The sequence below is a fragment of the Lepidochelys kempii genome, chromosome 20 (genome assembly GCF_965140285.1).
Source record: "Lepidochelys kempii isolate rLepKem1 chromosome 20, rLepKem1.hap1, whole genome shotgun sequence".
In the NCBI taxonomy this organism is placed as follows: Eukaryota; Metazoa; Chordata; order Testudines; family Cheloniidae; genus Lepidochelys; species Lepidochelys kempii.
Window position 1 is genome coordinate 643,201 of NC_136399.1, and position 19,088 is coordinate 662,288.

The window sequence follows — 19,088 nt, forward strand, 5'->3', positions numbered from 1 at the left end:
AGTGCATATGAACATCAAGTCATGCATGGGGGATGCGCAGCATTGTTTAATTCCTGGTATAATGTGTCATGGAGAGGTGTGGGACAATGTTGTGCTATTGTCACTGGGTTTCTTCAGGTCACCTCTTATGGCTTGTTTTTGCACAGTGTTAGGTAACTGTTAGCCTACATGGTATGGGGTATTTATAACTCTGACAAAGAAAATGCAATATTAAACCTAATCTGGCACCATGCATGGAAGAGATGCTGCATCAGCATGTGAGCTGCAAAATGGAACAGAAGAATTATTTTAAATACATACAGAAAATGGAAATTGTGGGCTTCCTTAAGGAACAGTCTGTGTGGCAAAAGCAATAGGACTAATTAAGCCTCTGTTCTCTGCAGATCATTTCTGACCAAACCTTGTGGTCAAAATGGAAAGGTCAGAAGCCCAATCCCTCAGTACACACACAACTTCTGGGCAAAGCACTAGAAGACATTTCATAGAGTAGCTCTGCGGTTGCCCCATGCCTTGTTGCAGAAGTATCTTCAAATATGTCATCAGTGCTTCTGATCTGCTTGTGGCAGTAGGAACTGCTGGTAGATCTGTTGTTGCTATGAATGTTACTAGAAATACTCTCCTTGTCAATGGCGGGAACAGCTTCTTTTGCCTTTTTTCATTTGTTTAGTATTTCATTGCACATCTCCTGTAAGTTCCTTGGAGAAGGGACCTGGTCTCCCCCATGTTAACCCGCTATGTTATAAACAATAAATGAACCATTATAAATGTAAAGGAGGACTTGTGGCACCTTAGAGACTAACCAATTATGCTCTAATAAATTGGTTAGTCTCTAAGGTGCCACAAGTCCTCCTTTTCTTTTTGCGAATACAGACTAACACGGCTGTTACTCTGAAACCTGTCATTATAAATGTGTCAGTGACCCATGGGTACTTACATCTTGTTCTTCCTTCTCTAACTCCTAATTTTTATCCACCTCTTACACCAGATCTATACTACAGACCTATATCTGTATAACAACATTGCTCTGGTGTGAAAAATCCATACCCTTGAGTGATGTAGTTACACTGAGCTAACCCTTTGTGTAGACAGCGCTATGCCAATGGGAGAAGCTCTCCCGTCAGTGTAGGAGTGTCTTCCATAAAGCACCACAGCAGTGCGTGGCTGTACGTGAAGACAAGCCCCCAGTAACACCTGTATTTCACATCAGTAATGATGTGAAGTACTACTTTGAATTTTCATCTACTGCTCTTTAATGAGATAAAATCCTCAGCACTTCAACTTAGACAAAAGCTATTGATCTGCTTCCCCATCCTTGACTGAAGCTCAAAAGAATGAACAGTTTCACGTTTCCATTAGAAATTGGCACGCTGTTTTACACTTCTGCCAGCTGAGGTGCTGCACCTGGAGTGTGTTTTCGGGGCCACTCTGGATGTTCGTACTTAAAATGTTCTCCTGGATTTCTGTGGAAAGTGCTCCCACTTCATCCCCTAATTAAGATCTCTTGCCCTCTGTAAGTTTGGCCTCAGTCAAATACAATGTTAGCAGAAGTGTCTCTTTGGCACTGAATTAGAATGTATTCAGTAGAAGAATACATCCTGAAAGAGCTCTGTGTATCTTAGGGTTTCTACAGTATCATTTGTTCCCTTAGCTCAGAGAATTGATAAAGGTGAAAGGCTCCGTATGCCATTAAGCTTGACCTGATCTCAGCAGCTGGAAACGGTTACTTTCTTTGGCGATGTGTGTTACCTGATCTATTAACTGTGTATTGATTATCTGAGACTTCCCAATTGACAGATTAATACTCTGAGGTTTGACAAGCTTCAGTTTCAAGAGTAGGCCCAGAGCTGTTAGAATTATGGTTAAATTGGAAACTCCAATGTGCATGGTTGGAACATACTTATGAAAAAAGCTTTTGAATTTGAATTTATTTGCACAATCAGTGAACACACAAAGTAATGCAATATTAGCTTTACATCCAGTGTTGTGCCATACACGTTCTCCCCCAGTTCTGATCTAGGAGTAAAGAGACAGGTGGAGTTCTATGAGAGTCCTGTCCTATCCCTGGCATGCCAAATGGCCGAAGTCTCAATGGACTAAACTGGGGTTAGGCCTGTTATAGTATCCAATGGCTTCCATGAATATTCGTAGGAGTATTTGGCCTCCTTTGCCCATAACTAACTTCCTCACCCTAATAATATTGGGGTGTCCTTATCCTATAGGCTAGTATATTAATTATCTCAAATTTATTAGCATATATGTCAGTTGGTTACTATAGCAATTTTGTGGTTGTCTGCTGATACTCCTATCCCAAAATACCCTAACCGGCATTAGCTGACTTCTTGAGGGTACCTGTCAGCATTTTATGCTGGACATCAGCAGAATTACGTATTGCAAAATTATATCGTATGCTGCTATCTTGTGACTTAGGGTCACTGTTGGTCAGCTTTCTTTTGCTAAGGCTTATAGGCCTAACTTCCTATGCTAACTGCTTAAGCTACTATCTTACATGCCTGTGGGCTTTGTACCTGTATCTTACTATATCTTAGCTTTATGCTTAAAATCTGACTTTAAACCTGTAAGTAACCCATAAACTACATCTGTGTGGATTGAGTTGGTGCTGGTCCTGGCAGAGAGGAGCCCATGTTAGAAAGTCTTTCACACCCTTAGGCCCTCATATCCTTGCTCCTTTCTGCAGTGGTCCAGCCATATAGGACGGAGAGCCTGTCATGGACTCCCAGGTCTTATGGGAAGAGGGGATATCTTTTCTCCCCAAAAGGTGCCTTTCTGCAGAATTCCAGAGTCTGGACTGGCTAATCTGCTCAGTTGCTGGTACAGTCGAACCTCAGAATTACGAACACCTCGGGGATGGAGTTTGTTCGTAACTCCAAACAAAACATTATGGTGGTTCTTTCAAAAGTTTACAACTGAACATTGACTTAATTCAACTGTGAAACTTTACTATGAAGAAGACAAACACTGCTTTAACCATCTTTATTTAAACAAAACAAGCACAGAAACAGTTTTCTTACCTTGTCAAATCTTTTTTTAAACTTCCCCCTTATTTTTTTAGTAGTCTACATTTAACACAGTACTGTACTGTATTTGTTTTTGTTTTGTGTCTGCTGCTGCCTGATTGCATGCTTCTGGTTCCAGATGAGGGGTGTGGTTGACTGGTCAGTTCGTATCTCTGGTGTTCATAACTCTGAGGTTCTACTGTATGTTCAGGAGCAGGTTGATGTATGACTTAGGAGGGAGAAGAATATATGGTGCATTAATTCCATTTTTAGATAAAAATGTTAGTGTTATAGCACTCTATCATTGAGGCTGGGGCTGTTCTTTCTAGGCAAAATTCTCTCGCACTACTTTTCATTCAGGCTCCATCCCAGCTGTATTAGAGGGACAAAGGGGGCAAGATATGAAGAGGCTAGGGCAGGGAAGAGGACACATTTTCAAAAGATCAGTGAGACGTAGTTACAGGGAAGCAGCTTCCTCCATCTGGAGCTCCAGAGGAGTTGGGTCAGCTGGAGAGGGAGGCCTGTGCTAGGCCTGTAATTATCATGCGCCTCAAGCAGATTCATGTCATATAATACAAGCTGCGAGGCTGTTGCACTGTTCCGTAATGTGGTTATAACATAGGCGAGGCTGAACTGTTAAACACCCCCCTGTGACGTGACGTAACTTGTAGCGTTTAAATGCAGGCCCAGAGTTCTCCTGCTTGCATATCGGACGTTACATGCTTCAGAACGTGGCCTGATATTCAGTGATGATGTACGCTTGCTGTGGGCGCTCAGCACCACTCAGAATCTTATTTAGGCCCCCAACTTCGCAAATGATGCCCAGTGCTTTCGTTCTGGGTGACCATGCCAAGTCACAGCTGTACTAGCTACAATTTTGTTGTAATAGAGTTGCTCTTAACCAAGCTTCCCTGACTAGTGTGGACAAGACAAGGCTAGCCCAAACTGCACACCAGCCCTCCCAGGCCTTGTCACACTTTTCTTCATGCTTCCCAATGGTGGGAATGCTAGTGTAGACAGACAGCTGGTCTTTTAACCCCCGTGACAGCTACACCTGCTCTGTGCAGGGGTAGATGATGTAGTGGCGAATGTGCCAATGGCTGGTCTTCATTCCCACTCCCACTGTGTAAAATTCTAAGGAAAATGTAGAGACAGCCCTAGCAGTGCAAGGTGTCGTGTATAGCAGTTTTAAAACAAGACTTGGACAACAAGAAACCGCATCGTCTTGGTCACTGGTAGAACCTTGCTAGCAATAATGGTGTCTGAGCGTGAGTGTGGCCATCACAGACCGTGATTGCCAGTGCTACAAAACTGACCAGGTTTAAAGAACAGTAATTTGAGTCACTGTGGACTTCACTGCGTGCGTGGGATCCATTTGTGTTACAGCTAAGCTTAAGCCCCCTGTGCTCTTGGTTCAGTCATGGTCACACAGCAGTTCTCACCCCAGGCCCCTTAGACGTGGAACTATCCACTGCAAACTGAAATATGTGGTGAGCGCCTTTCAGCTATGTGGATGGATTTGGAGATATTCATTCCAGAGGCTGTCTTCAGCCTCTTCCTCTGTGACCTGTTGTCTTGAGCTGGCATTGCCATACGCCATTCCATATGGCTAGACAGAAGAGGGATGCTGGTAGGAGCAGGGGAGGGTCTCTGTTGGGTAAGGTAGCCAGATCTCTGTAAGAGCTCAGGAAGGTGGTGTGGTCATCAGCATGCTAAGGAATTCTGGGTTAGGGCTTCAGAGCGCACATAGGAGTAAGCGTTCAGGAGGCTGTAGGGGTATTTCCCTCTCGGTCTCTGAAGGGTTCTCACAATTGAGTGCCCCTTTGTACAGCACCCAGCACAAATAAATGGAAAATGACAGTCTCTGCCCCAAAGAGCTTGAAGTTTAAAAGGTGAGAACAGGTGGAGGAGACAAGCAAGAGGCTCTGGGTGGGGCTTGGAGAGAAGGGGTCATGCGTAATAGTGTGCGAATTCCCCTGTTAGAGATTCAGTGTGTGTCACTTTAATCTGATCTCATACTTGCTCTGAGCTGAGTGCTGCAGGGTCATTGTATCTTTGTGCTTGCTTCATGCTGTTGAAGGAGTTAAGGTTTCTGTTTACTTTTCTGGTTAAACATACATTTTGCTGTCTGGTCTGTAACTTCCAGTGTGGGTGTTTCTGTGAATGACTTCATGCACCTTTGTTTATTCCTCTTAGGGAGGGCTGTATCTTCCTGAGGAATCAAGAATGTACTTTTGCAGAGAAAGGTTTCATGTTAAATTTTTAGAGAGCAAGGTATAACAAGTGGTGCTGCAGGTCAGGATTGAGAGGTGTCAGGAGAGTGGTGGGGTTAGCCAGGGATGAGTTCTGCAGGGCGGGATGGAGATGTATTGATAGAACTGCATGGGAAACATAGGATGACTGTAGTTAATGGGATAGGGTCGTCATTTCCATTAGAATCAAAATTCGCTGCAAAATCTTGATTTTCTTCTCATCTAATAAATTGTATTTAGCAATTTTCATCCCTCAGTCTGAAAGGTGGGTGAAAATTATTTTACAGCTGGAGAAACTGTGGCATGGAGATTAAGTGATTTAGGCAAAGTCACACAGCGAGGCTCTGGTAGGGCTTGCAATAACTCAGATCTCCTGAATAATCTGTGTCCTAGTTATGGGGCCATACTGCTTTTATAATTCGTGTATGCAGTAACTGTGACATAGGTCTTGGGTTAGACAGAACTGGTTCAGTGGCGATTGTGATTAGCCCGCTTCTTTAATTTACCTGCAAGACTGACAATTGTTACTGAGTCTGCTGAGAACTCTGCATGCGGATTTGACGTGTCTGCAGCCTACAAAGGGACAGTTGTGAAGCAGTGGTTTGAAATGCTTAAACATCCTGTTTGAGTATGTCATGGGGGGTGTTATGCAAATCCAGAGAGCAGTATTCCCGCCTTTGTTGGTTTAAAGAAGATTCTGATAAGAGTCTGCAGTTCTGATTGTACTTTATTCTCTTGGGCCTTATAACCTGGGAAAGAGTGACACAGACATGGTTACACGTGGTTCTTAGCCAGTGTCAGTGGCTCAGCTGGAAAGAGGAAATACAGCCCAGAAATAATGCGCGATGGAGAAGCAAAGAAACAAAGGGTATGTGTACATTGCGAAGTTGTCGACAAAACTTTTGTCTTTCACAGGTACTTTAAAAAGCCCCCCCATGAAAGATAAAAGTTTTGCGGACCCAAATGGCAGTGTGAGCGTTTTGCCGACAAAGCTAACGCTGCTCGTGGGGCTGGAAGTATTTTGTCAGCAAAAGTGCCAACAAAGAGCATTTACACACGCTGACTTTTAGCAACAAGGCCATGTCGACACAGCCTTGTTGCTAAAATCTGTGTGGTGTAGACAAACCCAAATAGTCCCCATCACCAATGAATCAAACAGAAGGCCTGAAAGATCCCCTGAAAGTTATGCCATGCAGATGAGCAGAGCAATGAAAACCATTAGAGGACTGGAGAGAGTGATTTAAGAGTACAGATTGTAGATTGAAAGAACTAAATACATATAGCTTGGCTGGACTGTGGTTGTGGGGGAAATATTACTACCAACACATGTCTGAAGGGTGTAAACACCAAGGAGGAAAAGGGGGATCCAAGCTAGGGTGACTGAGAGTGGTGGGAGAAAATAAAGAATGCACCAGGTCTTTTAAATACTCAGCTGTACTGAAGTAGGGGAGAGAAGACTATTGAAACCTTTGCTGGGAGATTTTATGCAGCCCTCAAGGTTAAGGGGATATCCTGCACAGGCTGAGAGAACGGGGCTGAGGGTCCCTTCTTCTATGAACTCAACACATAAATGTCTTCTGGCACAGAAGAGGAGCCTGTCTGTAACCAAGCTTTTGACAGTCCCTTACAATAACTTTGTGTTACATCCTGGTCCCTACATGAACACAAACTCGCTTAATACCCCTTTCTGAATGCTTCACACTTCAAGTACCTTTCATCTGAGCATCTCTTCGTGCTCTGCAAACATTAAGTAATCCTCACAACATCTTTGTGAGGCCCTGGCTTATGCATGTGGGGATATGAGTCACAGAGAGATGGATGACGTGAGTTTCCAAAGGTTATGCAGTGAGTCAGTGGCAAAGTTGGTTATGGAAATCAGGAGTTCTTACTGCCCATTCCCTGAAGACTAAATAATCCCAGGCAGTGACTTCTTTTTGGTTTCACTTTTCTTTGTAGTGAACATCAGCGCTGTGATCTTAAACTGTGAATCTTGTGCTGATGAAAGATGTCAAAATGTCAGCCTTGGGGACTGAATCTTTCCTTCCCTCACCCCCTGAAAACATACAGCAATGGCTGGACAAGCCTCCCCAGAATGTACTCAGCATTCCTCACTCCCTGACGTGGAGGAGAGGGGAGCTTAGTCTCTATGGACCATTCAGTCCTTCTTGTGTCTGAGACTGCCAGCCGGAGGGCCGATTTGTGGTGGTATCCTTTGGCGATGTGGACACCTTTCCACTAAGAACTGGACGGAGAGCACAGATTCGCTCCAGGTAGGAGCCAGCAAGCAGTCATCAGATGATACCATCTCATGCTGGAAGTGGAAGGCATGATATCCCATTGCCATAGGTTTAGTAACTTGATCAGTTTGGGGGCGGGCGTGGGAATGTCTGGCTGTCTTCTCTGTCCAGCACGCTTGTTTGCTGTTTTCTTAGTTCTATATGTAGCGGTTTTTTTTAGGTTGGATAAAGGGGAAAATGACTGTTTTGTTTAGGCTGCCACTCTGACCATTTGCTCTGATGAGGAGTGGGAGGCTTTAAGGGGAGACTTCTCCCCATACCCCTCCTTTCTGGTGTGTTAATTTATAAATCCTTTCATTTTAGCAGCTTCAGATGATGTGAGTCAGGACTCTGCTTCTCTGGAGCCATATTGTAGCTAGAGCCAATCCCTCTCTCTTGAGAGGGGGGACATCTGGTAGCACTGATGATTCCTGGTTTGTCTTTGGGATCCTTACTGCCTCTAGCATGACTGGTACTTGCAGCTTGTCAGGATGCTCAGTCTGCATGGATGTGCTTGGAAGTCTTGCTAACTTGACTCACCTCTGTGTTTAAAGCCTGTCCCAGGGATGGCTGCCCTAGATAGCTGGGGTTTCAGTATCGGGGTTTCAAGAGTTCATCAATTTTCTGTTTTAAATTCTATCCCGCTGAGACTTTGAGACACAAGTGTGATGGATGTTAAAATTGTCTTATGGGGTCAGACTGCTGGTCTGTTGAACCCCATATCCTTCCTGTAGTCATGGACAATACCCAGAGTTTCATGAAAAGGTGTATGTGTGTATAGAGAGAGCCTATAGTGTTTCTAACTCACATGTAATGAGATAGAAAGGTTAAGAGGTTCCTTCCTGACCCCGTGTATCTGATTAGTTTATGCCCTGAAGTTTGCCATTTGATTGGCTTATCATGTTTGTTCAGAGTGACAAAGTTCCAGAAGTCAGATTCAGATCACTGTGAAAAGTCCCCGGGGTGTGAATAAAAGCTGAAGTGAACCAAGTTGCTTGTTTGGCTTGTGTCAAACTATAATATTCAAAGATATTGTCTTAACATGATTTTCCGTAAATTGTATCTCTGAAGGTAATAAAGAACATTCTCTGAAACTGACGGTAAATAGGCAATTGGTTATCAAATGCACAAGCACAAATATAAAATCCCGTTTTAAATTTGACTTTAATATTTAATAACAAAGCCACATACAAAAACATCCAGTTAATGTGCATAATTATTAGTAAGTGACTATGATAGTAATACATTTCTATCACTTGTCTTCTGGGTAATGGAATATGCACCATGTGAGACAAAACATTTTTTCATGTTAAATAGTCAAGACAGCAAATAATACCTAGCTTTGATATGTATTGTTAAATGTACTATTTTGACCATATGTAGAGATGAGATCTGTACTAACAGGTGCATTAGGAAAGGGTTAGTTTGAGAACTAGATGGATCTGGGTCTTGGCAATAGGCTTGTCACCTCTGGCTGCCAGTTTGAGCCCGGGTCAGGTTGGCAGCGACTTACAGGGTTGGTTTTCAAGGCACAGTTAACCTTGAGTTACAACTTGAGTGTTGCTTGCAACTTGAGGCCTGTCTGCACACATAAGCTTTTGGACTAATTGTCTGAATTGGGTCAGTTAAAGCAATTCCTAATTAGGGCTGACTGGAAATCCCAAATTGTTGGTAGGGTACAATGAATTAAGGAGGATCCATCAATCTAGGATAATGTCTCATTATAGTTGTATAATTAGAACAGAAAAATCTCCCTCCTATATGCACCATGTGTGAGGGAAGCACTGAATTCCAGCTAACGGATGCTCTGCAGACAGCAGCCTTCCATCTGCTACATGTTTTTTGCCACTACATTTTAATAAAGCAACATCAGCAGTGGTTGAAACTCCATGCCTGTAGTCCTCACTCTGAATAAAAGTCTGCAACTCCTGAATATTCTGAGAAACTAATCTGTTTCCACTCTCTTGAATATTTCCTATTTGATTAAAAAAGGCCTTTTAATACATGCGCATAATGCTTTTCCAAACTTAAAAGATCTGAGTTTCTGAGATGCTTAGATCTCCGCTATCTGTCTGCATCCTGTAGCAATGTTTACACCAAAGACAATCAGCAGGATAATAAATTTGGCGTGTCCTTATTTTTGCAAGGTTCTAGCCAGTGGGCACTTTTTTTTGTTCACTATTACCTTAGACTGTCTTTTTAAAAAACAAAACTGCTCATTGTTCAAAGCTGTCATGAGTCAATGGGATTTTTCACTTGCTGGAAATTTTTCTAATTTTTTTTCCCGCTAATTGGAGATTATAGACACTGGCATCAGGATCAGCAAATATCCTCTCTTTGAACTCTTGTGGGGGTGAGTGGGAGACTTGGGCAGCTTGGCATGCAGCCTTGCATTGTGGAAATCCAGCATATAAGTCACTGCATCAGTGATCAGTGTGGAGGCTTTCAGAAGAGTTCCCCAGCAATCAAGCAACCTACTTTCCCCAGTCCATGTCTCTAGGGAGGGAAAAACAACTAAAATAATTGTATCCCTGCCTGATAAAATTAGGCCCTCTGTAATCTCACTATCAGAATAGCCGGATGGCTAGCTGCCTTGAAGAACATATGTTTTAATGCAGGAATAATGCATTCCATTTAGGATGGCCATAGCTGTAGGGGCTGGGTGACTTAGTGGGTAAAGTGCTCCCATTTTGCCTCTGGGATCAGGGCTAATATTAAGCATAGGGTCTATAGTGCAGCAATAAAAAGGCACTGGCTGGGACATTGTTCCTATCTGCTGTTCCTAACGAGGATGCTGTCCCTGTACTTCAGCCCTAGCAGCTTTCAAAAACTTTGATCTGTCCTGTTGTTGGAAAGAAACTTGGAGAGCAAAGGGAAGATTTACCACAAAAGTTCCAAATTGTGGATCTGTCTGCCTAAAGGAAACGTGTAACTATATCGGGGTCGTTGCATTTGTGTAATCCTTCAACGTAGACCTTCTGCTCTGGTGCAGCTTAATCTGGTAACAAACCTAAGTTGACTGCACTGGTGTCAGCCCCACTTCGTGCCCATGCAGCGCTTTTCCATTGGGGTTTGTACTCGGGAATGATATAAAATATCTTTATAACAGCAAAAATTTTCTTAGTGCAGACAGAACCTCTGGTGTATGGGGAGCTGGCTGGTCAAATGCTGTGGGTGGCTCCTCAGTTCCAGCTGCTAAATTTCATTACGAGGAGCTAAAAACACACAAGTGTTTTCTCAGTGTAACTTTTCCATGTGCAGTTGTGGTAGTCACCATGAGGGTGTTCTGGGGCTGAGTGGGTGCAGAGGTGGACTGTGCTGCTGTGAATAGGAAGGGAGGTGACCATGGGACAAGCTCTCTATTACGATGTGGTGCATACAATGGAAACGTATGAGGAGTGATGAGTTTAGAGCATGCCCCCAGGATAAATTGTGGCACAGCACCCTGCTGACCTTAAAGACTCTGGACTCAGTGGATGTGGTCTGGAGGATACAGCATTGGATTGGGAGTTGGGAGATTTGGATTTGGTTTCTGACTGTGTTACCATTGTCACTGTGTGGAACCGCAGGCAAATTGTTTCTCTTCTGTGCTCAGTTTTGCTGTCTGTAAAAGGGGGATAATGGCGCTTATCCTGCTTTTGAGCCTGTGATGGAGAGTGCTATATAAATGCTAAGTGTTGGTGGTAAGCGTATTTACTTGAATGTGGAGTTTACTGGTAAGAGGTTGTACAAAATTCATTGAGCTAAAATACACCTTTGATTGCAGGAGCGACTGTGACAGCGATGTCCTAGGGTTCTGAACATATTCTCCCACAATGTTTCCATGTCAGATTGGCTCAGTTGACAGGTCGGGATTTTTCTGCCAATGCTGCAAACTCCACCTGAGATTTGAAGCATCAAACTGTTCTGCCTCCCTCTCTCTGGCGCCATCCATGTTAAAGCTTCTATAGCCAGAAGTTTCCTGGGCCACATCAGAAAGGGCCCTTCACTCACTCCCTGTAGGAATTTGGATGTTGGGTAGAGGGAAACAAGAATTATATTTTAACATAGCAATTCAACCACCTCTTCTTTCCCACATCCCAAAGTAGGGTGAGGGAGCCCAGCCAGGCACATGCTGTTTTTTCAGCTAGATTTCACACTATCTTCCCTGGGGCGGTTGTTTTCGTCCTTTGCTCTAACCCTTTTTCCTTCAACTCACTCTCGTGTCCCTGGCATGATTAGTCTCTCCAGCTGCACCTGGCTTCCTACTGCCATTTCTCTCTGCCTGTTCCCAGTGTGTCGTCCCCTCCTTGAGGGTTCTGCCAGTCACTGCACTTTTTTTAGACACCTTTTTTCCCCATTGGCTAACTCCAAGACCCCAAAGCTTAGGGAGCCTTCAGATTTCTGTATTTCTCTCTTGCTTAAACAGACCCATTTGCCCTGTATGCTGCTGCTTGTTTAAACAGAGAAAGCTCACTGCGTATACAACTGCAATGCTAGTGAATCCTGCACAAGTAACCTCCCAATCTACCTGTAGTTGGCAACCAATCTGCTGTAAGCAACCCTCTCCAAGTATCTCTGGATTTTCATTATATCCCTTTATCTTTAAATAAAGATCACCTCTGCCATGCAACTGGTTTTTGCTGGTTCCTTGAGTGGCCACTTAAAGACTAGTTTTACTGTATATTTACTGCAGTGGATAACATGGGACTTTGCATTGATGGAATGTAAATTGTTGGGCGCTAACAGAAAACTTTTCCTTTCTGTCTCCACTATAATCAGACCTGTATGGAGTGATTGTTTGGGACAGGAGTAGTAGCCCACAATCCTCTTAGCCTCTGCTCCCTTTGGCTATTATGGGATCTCTTCACTTGTCTTGTAGATGAACATCTTTGAGGTTTTTTTTTAAGTCTGGGTTTACACTAGAGCTCAGGACAGACTCATGTTAGCTTTAAAGATGCTAAAAAGGTGCTGACTTTTCAGATCCCAAGTAGACAGGGCCAAGCCTTATGTTAGGTTAAGTATGGAAATAGTCTGTTGCAGGGTTTTGCAAGCCATTTAATTACATGTGTAGGCCCTATCTATGTTGACGAATGAAGTTGCATTCTAGCATGAGGCATGCCAACACATTTTCTGACAACCCAGTGGTGAAAGCACCAGTGTGTTGCTTGGACTAGCATAATCCCACCAATGCAGTGCTGTATCAGAGTGTGAGATTTCCCAAAGAGACCAGTGTACTGGAGGCCCTAGCTCCTGATGGCAGTATATCCAGAAAGCCACTAAGAACATGATTTGGTCTGTCTGGTAGCCACCATTCTTGAAAATGATGGGTCCAGACTGACTGTAGGGAAGGTTCCATTGGCCCCATCTATGCTGTTAATGCAGCCAGCCCTTCACTTCTGAGAGTGCCAAATTAACTGCACTCGGAAGTAGTTTCCTAATTAGAGGCCATTTGGGTAAGAAACTTTAACAGAAGAAAATGCATGCAATATGGACATCCTGATAAGACTGTTTTCTTTGCCTAGTCATTGTGTCCTTATTAGTACACTTCACTGTAATTCCCACTAGAAGCTTTGTATTCCTGTCTCACTGCTCTGGAAACAGGGAGCATTTTGATAAACTACTCTGACCAGCCAATAAAAATCCAAGAAGCACTGGGGGAGGCTGGGATGGCATGAACATTGCTGCTTACATCTCAGCAAAGTTGCACAGAACAGTTGTCGTAGTCATGTATGCTGTCTGATGGGAAAACAAAATCTGTAACTAGCACAGTCTTGTGTTGACTAGCAATGCTGAAATTCCTGTTTACAGTGTGCTTTGTCACTGTTGGGAGAAGAGCATGTAAGAGTTGCTCCTAAGGGTTGGGAAATAATCTTGGTGTCTTCCAGTACAAGTTTATGTGCTGTGCAATGGTGAGCGGATGGACAGAATGAGAGATAAGATTGTTACTTTAGGAGGAGCGAGGAGCAGGGATCTGAGTGAAAGCATAAACTGGGACCTTTTGCTTACTCAGTACATTTACAGTAGAATCCTTATTTTATGAATGAATTGGGGATTGATGAGTTGGTAAAATGGAACATCTCAAAATTAAAGTACAGTGCATAAGTTGCAGTATGGTGCACTGCATTGCTTTCTTCTTGCCCTTCAAACCACTGCAGAGTGATTTCCAGTTCAGTGAAGGCCTCAGAATATGAAGGGATGTCAACTTATTCTTAGTCAACATTACTTTCACTATGTGATTCCCTCCTCTTTCCCCCGCCCCCCCCCCAATTGGGAACAATAGTTCATATAACTGGTCATTCATAAGGTCAGTGTTCATAAATTTGAGGTTCTATTGTACAAAGTTTAGTTTAACTGAATATAGAAGGTAAGTACATCTTCAAAAGGCACTGTGTCTGGGGTTATCAAACATGCCCTGTCACAGTAATGGTATATATATGCTTACATCCTTGGCTCGTAAAAAATCATTTTGGAAAAAAAATTATTTCCATTTTACAGTTGGGAAAACCGAGGGGCACAGAGGTGAGATGACTTGCTCAAAGTTACACAAGTCAGTGGCAGAGCTGGGAATAGAATCCAAAACTTCTGATTCAGGCCTGTGTTCTGTATGGCGGACAACACTGTCTCTTTAATAAAACAGCTGACATGTAAGACATAATTTGACCAATTATCAAACAGGTGTATATGTTTAGGCTGTGTGTGCCATGGCTGTCTATCAGCTGCATTACATTTTCAGGTGGAACAAAGATTGATTATAAAGCTAAACATATAATTAGAATTCCACAAAGGGAGGCCTTCCAGGTGGAATTGCTACTGAGGGTAATTTTTGTCTAGTCTGTTTTTAAATTCTTAAGTGAGTCCCTTTTTATACTTCATGAAAGGCCATGTATTGCATGCAGAAAATGAAAGACAAAGCGAGTGAGATAATCTTTTATTGGACCAGCTTCTGTTGGTGAGAGAGACAGAGCTTTTCTTCAGGTTTGGGCAGATAAATATATTACCTCACTCACCTTGTCTCTCTAATATCATGGGATGGACACAGCTACAACTACACTGCATACATACAGAAAATGGTTAGGTTTTGAGCATCAAGGTGGATGAAGACAAAGCAAATGAGTCAGATGTAAATGATCCTACATTATGTCCTTGCTGCAACCACACCTAGAAACGTTAAATTAAACATTGGAGCAGTGTTTGTTATGCTTGCATTTGATACTTCGCTTGTTAAATCCTGTTTAAGTTTGCAGTACATCACAATGTTGTGTGGTTCATTTGCAAAGTAAGCTGTGAGTTGAACCACTGTTAAACATTTCATCGGAGTTGTGATTATCATCTTTGACCAGAGAGAGAGAGAAGTCAGTGGTAGAACATGATGAATGAGTTAATTTGCTGGTACTTTCTTCTAGGTCAGACTAATATAAACTTTTAGAGTTAATGCTGTTTTAAAATGCCAATAGTGGGGAAACAGACCACAGAAGAAACATGAAAATGTAATTGTGCTCTGAGGCTTGGGTATCAAAAGATCTTTCACTTAAGTCCCTGTGCATTTATGTATGAGGTTGTGTGTGCGATTTTTTGAGAGTACTTGGACAAAATATGGAGGGTGCAAGTAATGAGTTCCTAGGTTTTTGGTCTCACCCAAACTCCGATTGGATGCCCTAATGTATCAGATTTGAAACATCATGATTCCTGTCAGAGTGTATCTGTCCCTTTACTATTTCAGGATGGATAAGCTGGGTTCCAATAAACTTGAGTGTGGGTATTTTTCAAATGAGGCCTTAAAAACAGATTTTTCAGATGTGCTGAGCAGTCAAGCTTCCATTAAATAGGGCATTGAGGCCCTGCCTAGTCAGCTGGGGTGTTACTGTCTCCTTGTCCAAGCACCCCTCTCTCCTGGGCCCCCCTAAATTGCTCTGCAGTATGGTTTTGTCCTATCTGCTGCACTCTGGGCTTTGTGCATGGCTTGTGAAGTGTGATCTTCTAGCATGGAATGAGCTGTAGAGATTTCTCTTGTATGGAAGCTCCCCGGGTTACGCAAGACCCGATTTATGCAAATCTGCACTTACAGAAAAAGTTCCGTAAGCTAGAAAGAGGAGGGTTTGTTTTTATTTTGTTTGGTTTTTGCGTAACGGTCAGGTATATGTTTCCGACGTACGCAAAATTCGAGTTACACAAGGCGTTCCAGAACGGTTGCTTAAGTCAGGGAGTGTCTGTATGCACATTTATCTGCAGTAGTAATTCTTGTGCAATGTAATCCTGCTCAGTCTTTTGATACCATAGTATAATAGCGATGGTGCTGATAGCTCTTGAAAATAGAGCGGTGGGCAGCCTGGGCTGAGAAGGGGACTTCTTGTATTACACCTGGGTAGAGCAGCCTGTTATAAATAAAGGTTCGTACTCCGGCAGGTCTTTTGGAGCTTATTTCTACAGGCTCCCTCTGGTCTGTGTTGAGCCTGTAGCAAAGGTAGCTCTTTTTTCACATCTTAGAAATGGACACAACTGAGCATGACATTCCCTCTTCTACCAGGAACAATAGTTTATTTTTATATTGTATCCTTTTGGTGGGAGCGGTACAGAAGGCTTTATGATGAAAGATAGAATTGTGTGAGAGAGATGGACACACTGTACAATCCTGGTATACAGATTCCTCTACGAACGGAGGAAGAGCTATGTAGCAGAGAGGTAAAAGGAGAGAGTTAGAGATTTAAACTGGGGAAGGAGCAAGTAGCCTTAGAATAGGCTGGATAAATGTTCCAGGGATGGAAAAATGGAAAGAGGCAGCAATAAAGAGGAGGGATTGTCTGTCAGCTAAAGAAAAGAGTCATGAGAACTGGGTTCCTCGTTCTGCCACTGATTTGCAGTGTGTGGCCTTAGGCAAGTCATTTCCCCTGTCAGTTAGCTTCTCCATCTGTAAAATGTGGATAATGCTAACATGCATGTTTGAGTTTGTAAAGTGCCTTGGAATGCTTTGCTTGCAGGTGCTATATATATATAGAAGACCCAAGTACTATGAGAATAGAATGAGGAGGGGAAGCTGAGAGGCATTTCTTTTCTAGAAAGGAGAAACAATTTTGTCTCCCAGGACTAGACCTTTTTAGCATCAGTGCAGCAACCTGCCCATCAAAGCTGCTCTACCAGAAGTTGGGGACTGCAATGATCACCTTCTGTTTATATAGCACTGCTCTTCCGGAGGGCTCTGAAAGTGCTGTGCTAATTGCACACGTGAATTGCCTAAGCCACCTCTGGGTGAGATGTGACAGCTGTTCTCCGAGTAAGGCCCCAAGAGCTCAACATACAAGCGAATCAGTAGTGTTTAAAGCAGTTGCACAGGGTTCAAGGTGGGTCCCTGCTACCTCAATACATCCTGCCCCAGGCAATCCTAGGCAGCATCACTCCTCATGACTCACTAAGCCAGTTAATGTTTGAATATACTTTGAACATGCCCAATGCTATATACTGATAAATAAGCAGGAATGAAAGGGTCTCTTGGTATGTTGACTGTTCCAGGGAGTCACCATCATGAAGGAGAGAGGCTGTGTTTGATTCTCTGTGATATCCTTCTCGACCTCTGTGCAGGGTGCAGATTCAAAGTCATTTAACTTTATCTGTGCATGGAGAAACCTGTGAAAAGGAAAAAGGCAGCTAGGCTAGGGCAACTGGCTGGTTATGTAAAACCATTAAGACACTTGTTCAAGCCTAAAGGAAACTCGTGATCTAAAGGCTAGCTTGTTGGGCTCAATGGGTAGTGATCAATGGCTCCATGTCTAGTTGGCAGCCGGTATCAAGTAGAGTGCCCCAAGGGTCAGTCCTCGGGCCGGTTTTGTTCAATATCTTCATAAATGATCTGGAGGCTGGTGTGTATTGCACCCTCAGCAAGTTTGCAGATGACACTAAACTGGGAGGAGAGATAGATATGCTGGAGGGTAGGGATAGGATACAGAGGGACCTAGACAAATTGGAGGACGGGGCCAAAAGAAATTTGATGAGGTTCAACAAGGACAAGTGCAGAGTCCTGCACTTAGGACGGAAGAATCCCATGCCCCGCTACAGACTAGGGACCGAATGGCTCGGCAGCAGTTCTGCAGAAAAGGACCAAGGGGTTACAGTGGACGAGAAGCTGGCTATGAGTCAACAGTGTGCCCTTGTTGCCAAGAAGGCTAACTGCATTTTGGGCTGTATAAGTAAGAGCATTGCCAGCAGATTGAGGGATGTGATTATTCCCCTCTATTTGGCATTGGTGAGGCCTCATCTGGAGTACTGTGTCCAGTTTTGGGCCCCACACTACAAGAAGGATGTGGAAAAATTGGGAAGAGTCCAGCGAAGGGCAACAAAAATGATTAGGGGTCTGGAACACATGACTTATGAGGAGAGGCTGAGGGGACTGGGATTATTTAGTCTGTAGAAGAGAAGACTGAGGGGGGATTTGATAGCTGCTTTCAACTACCTGAGAGGTGGTTCCAGAGAGGATGGTTCTAGACTATTCTCAGTGGTAGGAGAGGACAGGACAAGGAGTAATGGTCTCAAGTTGCAGTGATGGAAGATTAGGTCGGATATTAGGATAAACTTTTTCACTAGGAGGGTGGTGAAACACTGGAATGGGTTACCTAGGGAGGTGGTGGAATCTCCTTCCTTTGAGGTTTTTAAGGTCAGGCTTGACAAAGCCCTGGCTGGGATGGTTTAGTTGGGGATTGGTCCTGCTTTGAGCAGGGGGCTGGACTAGATGACCTCCTGGGGTCCCTTCCAGCCCAGATAGTCTATGAAACCTGTGCCCATTGTAGGTACTAGCACAGCCCCAGGTGCTTTCTTGGCCCTGTAGAAAAGAAGGCGAAGGCAGTCATACGGAAATTATTGCACTTTTGTGTCAGTCTAGATTAAATCTACAGGCCTTGGTTGCTGCTGCTGTGTTTGAGTGGTCAGATCTTGGGCTCAGTTTTCAGTGTATTCATCTTCCAGGGCTCTTAGTTGGGCACTTCCTCCAGTACTAAACTCCAAGTCAAAAATAAAGCACCAGGAAAGTTGTTTAAGTCTGTGGGAAGGTGCACAAAACCACTCTGTCTTCACTGATCTCTGGAGTACTGTCTCTGTCCCCTGCTTCCTTACTGTGGTTAAATACATCTATTATGTTTATATACACAGAAATCATTAACTGAAACTGGACCCCAAATTACGGAACTTTACTAACTTTTACAAAATCTAAGACTAACGAAAATGTTTAATGACTTAATTCCAGTGGAAAATGGTTTTAAAAGAAATAATTCTCTACAGTGTCTGACGCGCCATTGCAACGCTGAGAATCTGAAAATGAGACTAAAAATAGAGAAGTGGAGTTGGCTTCACTGACTTTCATTGTTCAAGTTCAGTTGTGTATAGGATAAGAGCTGCCATACAGGGTCAGAGCAAAGGTCCATCTAGCCCAGTATCCTGTCTTCTGACAGTGGCCAGTGCCGGGCGCCTCAGCGGGAATGGACAGAACAGGGAATCATCAAGTGATCCATCCCCTTTCGCCCATTCTAAGCTTTGGCAAACAGAGGCTAGAGTCACCATCCCTGCCCATCCTGGCTAATAGC

At 43.5% G+C, this 19,088-nt stretch overlaps 1 protein-coding gene across 8 annotated transcripts in view; it reads left to right on the forward strand.

The window, feature by feature from the left end:
* DIP2B (DIP2 acetate--CoA ligase B (putative)) overlaps window positions 1-19,088 on the forward strand; it is a 133,851-nt gene that overhangs the window by 4,139 nt on the left and 110,624 nt on the right. Inside the window, exon 1 of one of the 8 annotated variants that reach the window (XM_073319104.1) lies at window positions 15,486-16,792. The exons of the other annotated variants lie outside the window; for them this stretch is intronic. Coding sequence (XP_073175205.1) covers window positions 16,675-16,792 — 118 coding nt within the window. The 5' untranslated portion in view covers window positions 15,486-16,674. Of the gene's footprint in view, window positions 1-15,485; window positions 16,793-19,088 lie in introns of those variants that run through there. 8 annotated transcript variants of the gene reach the window in all.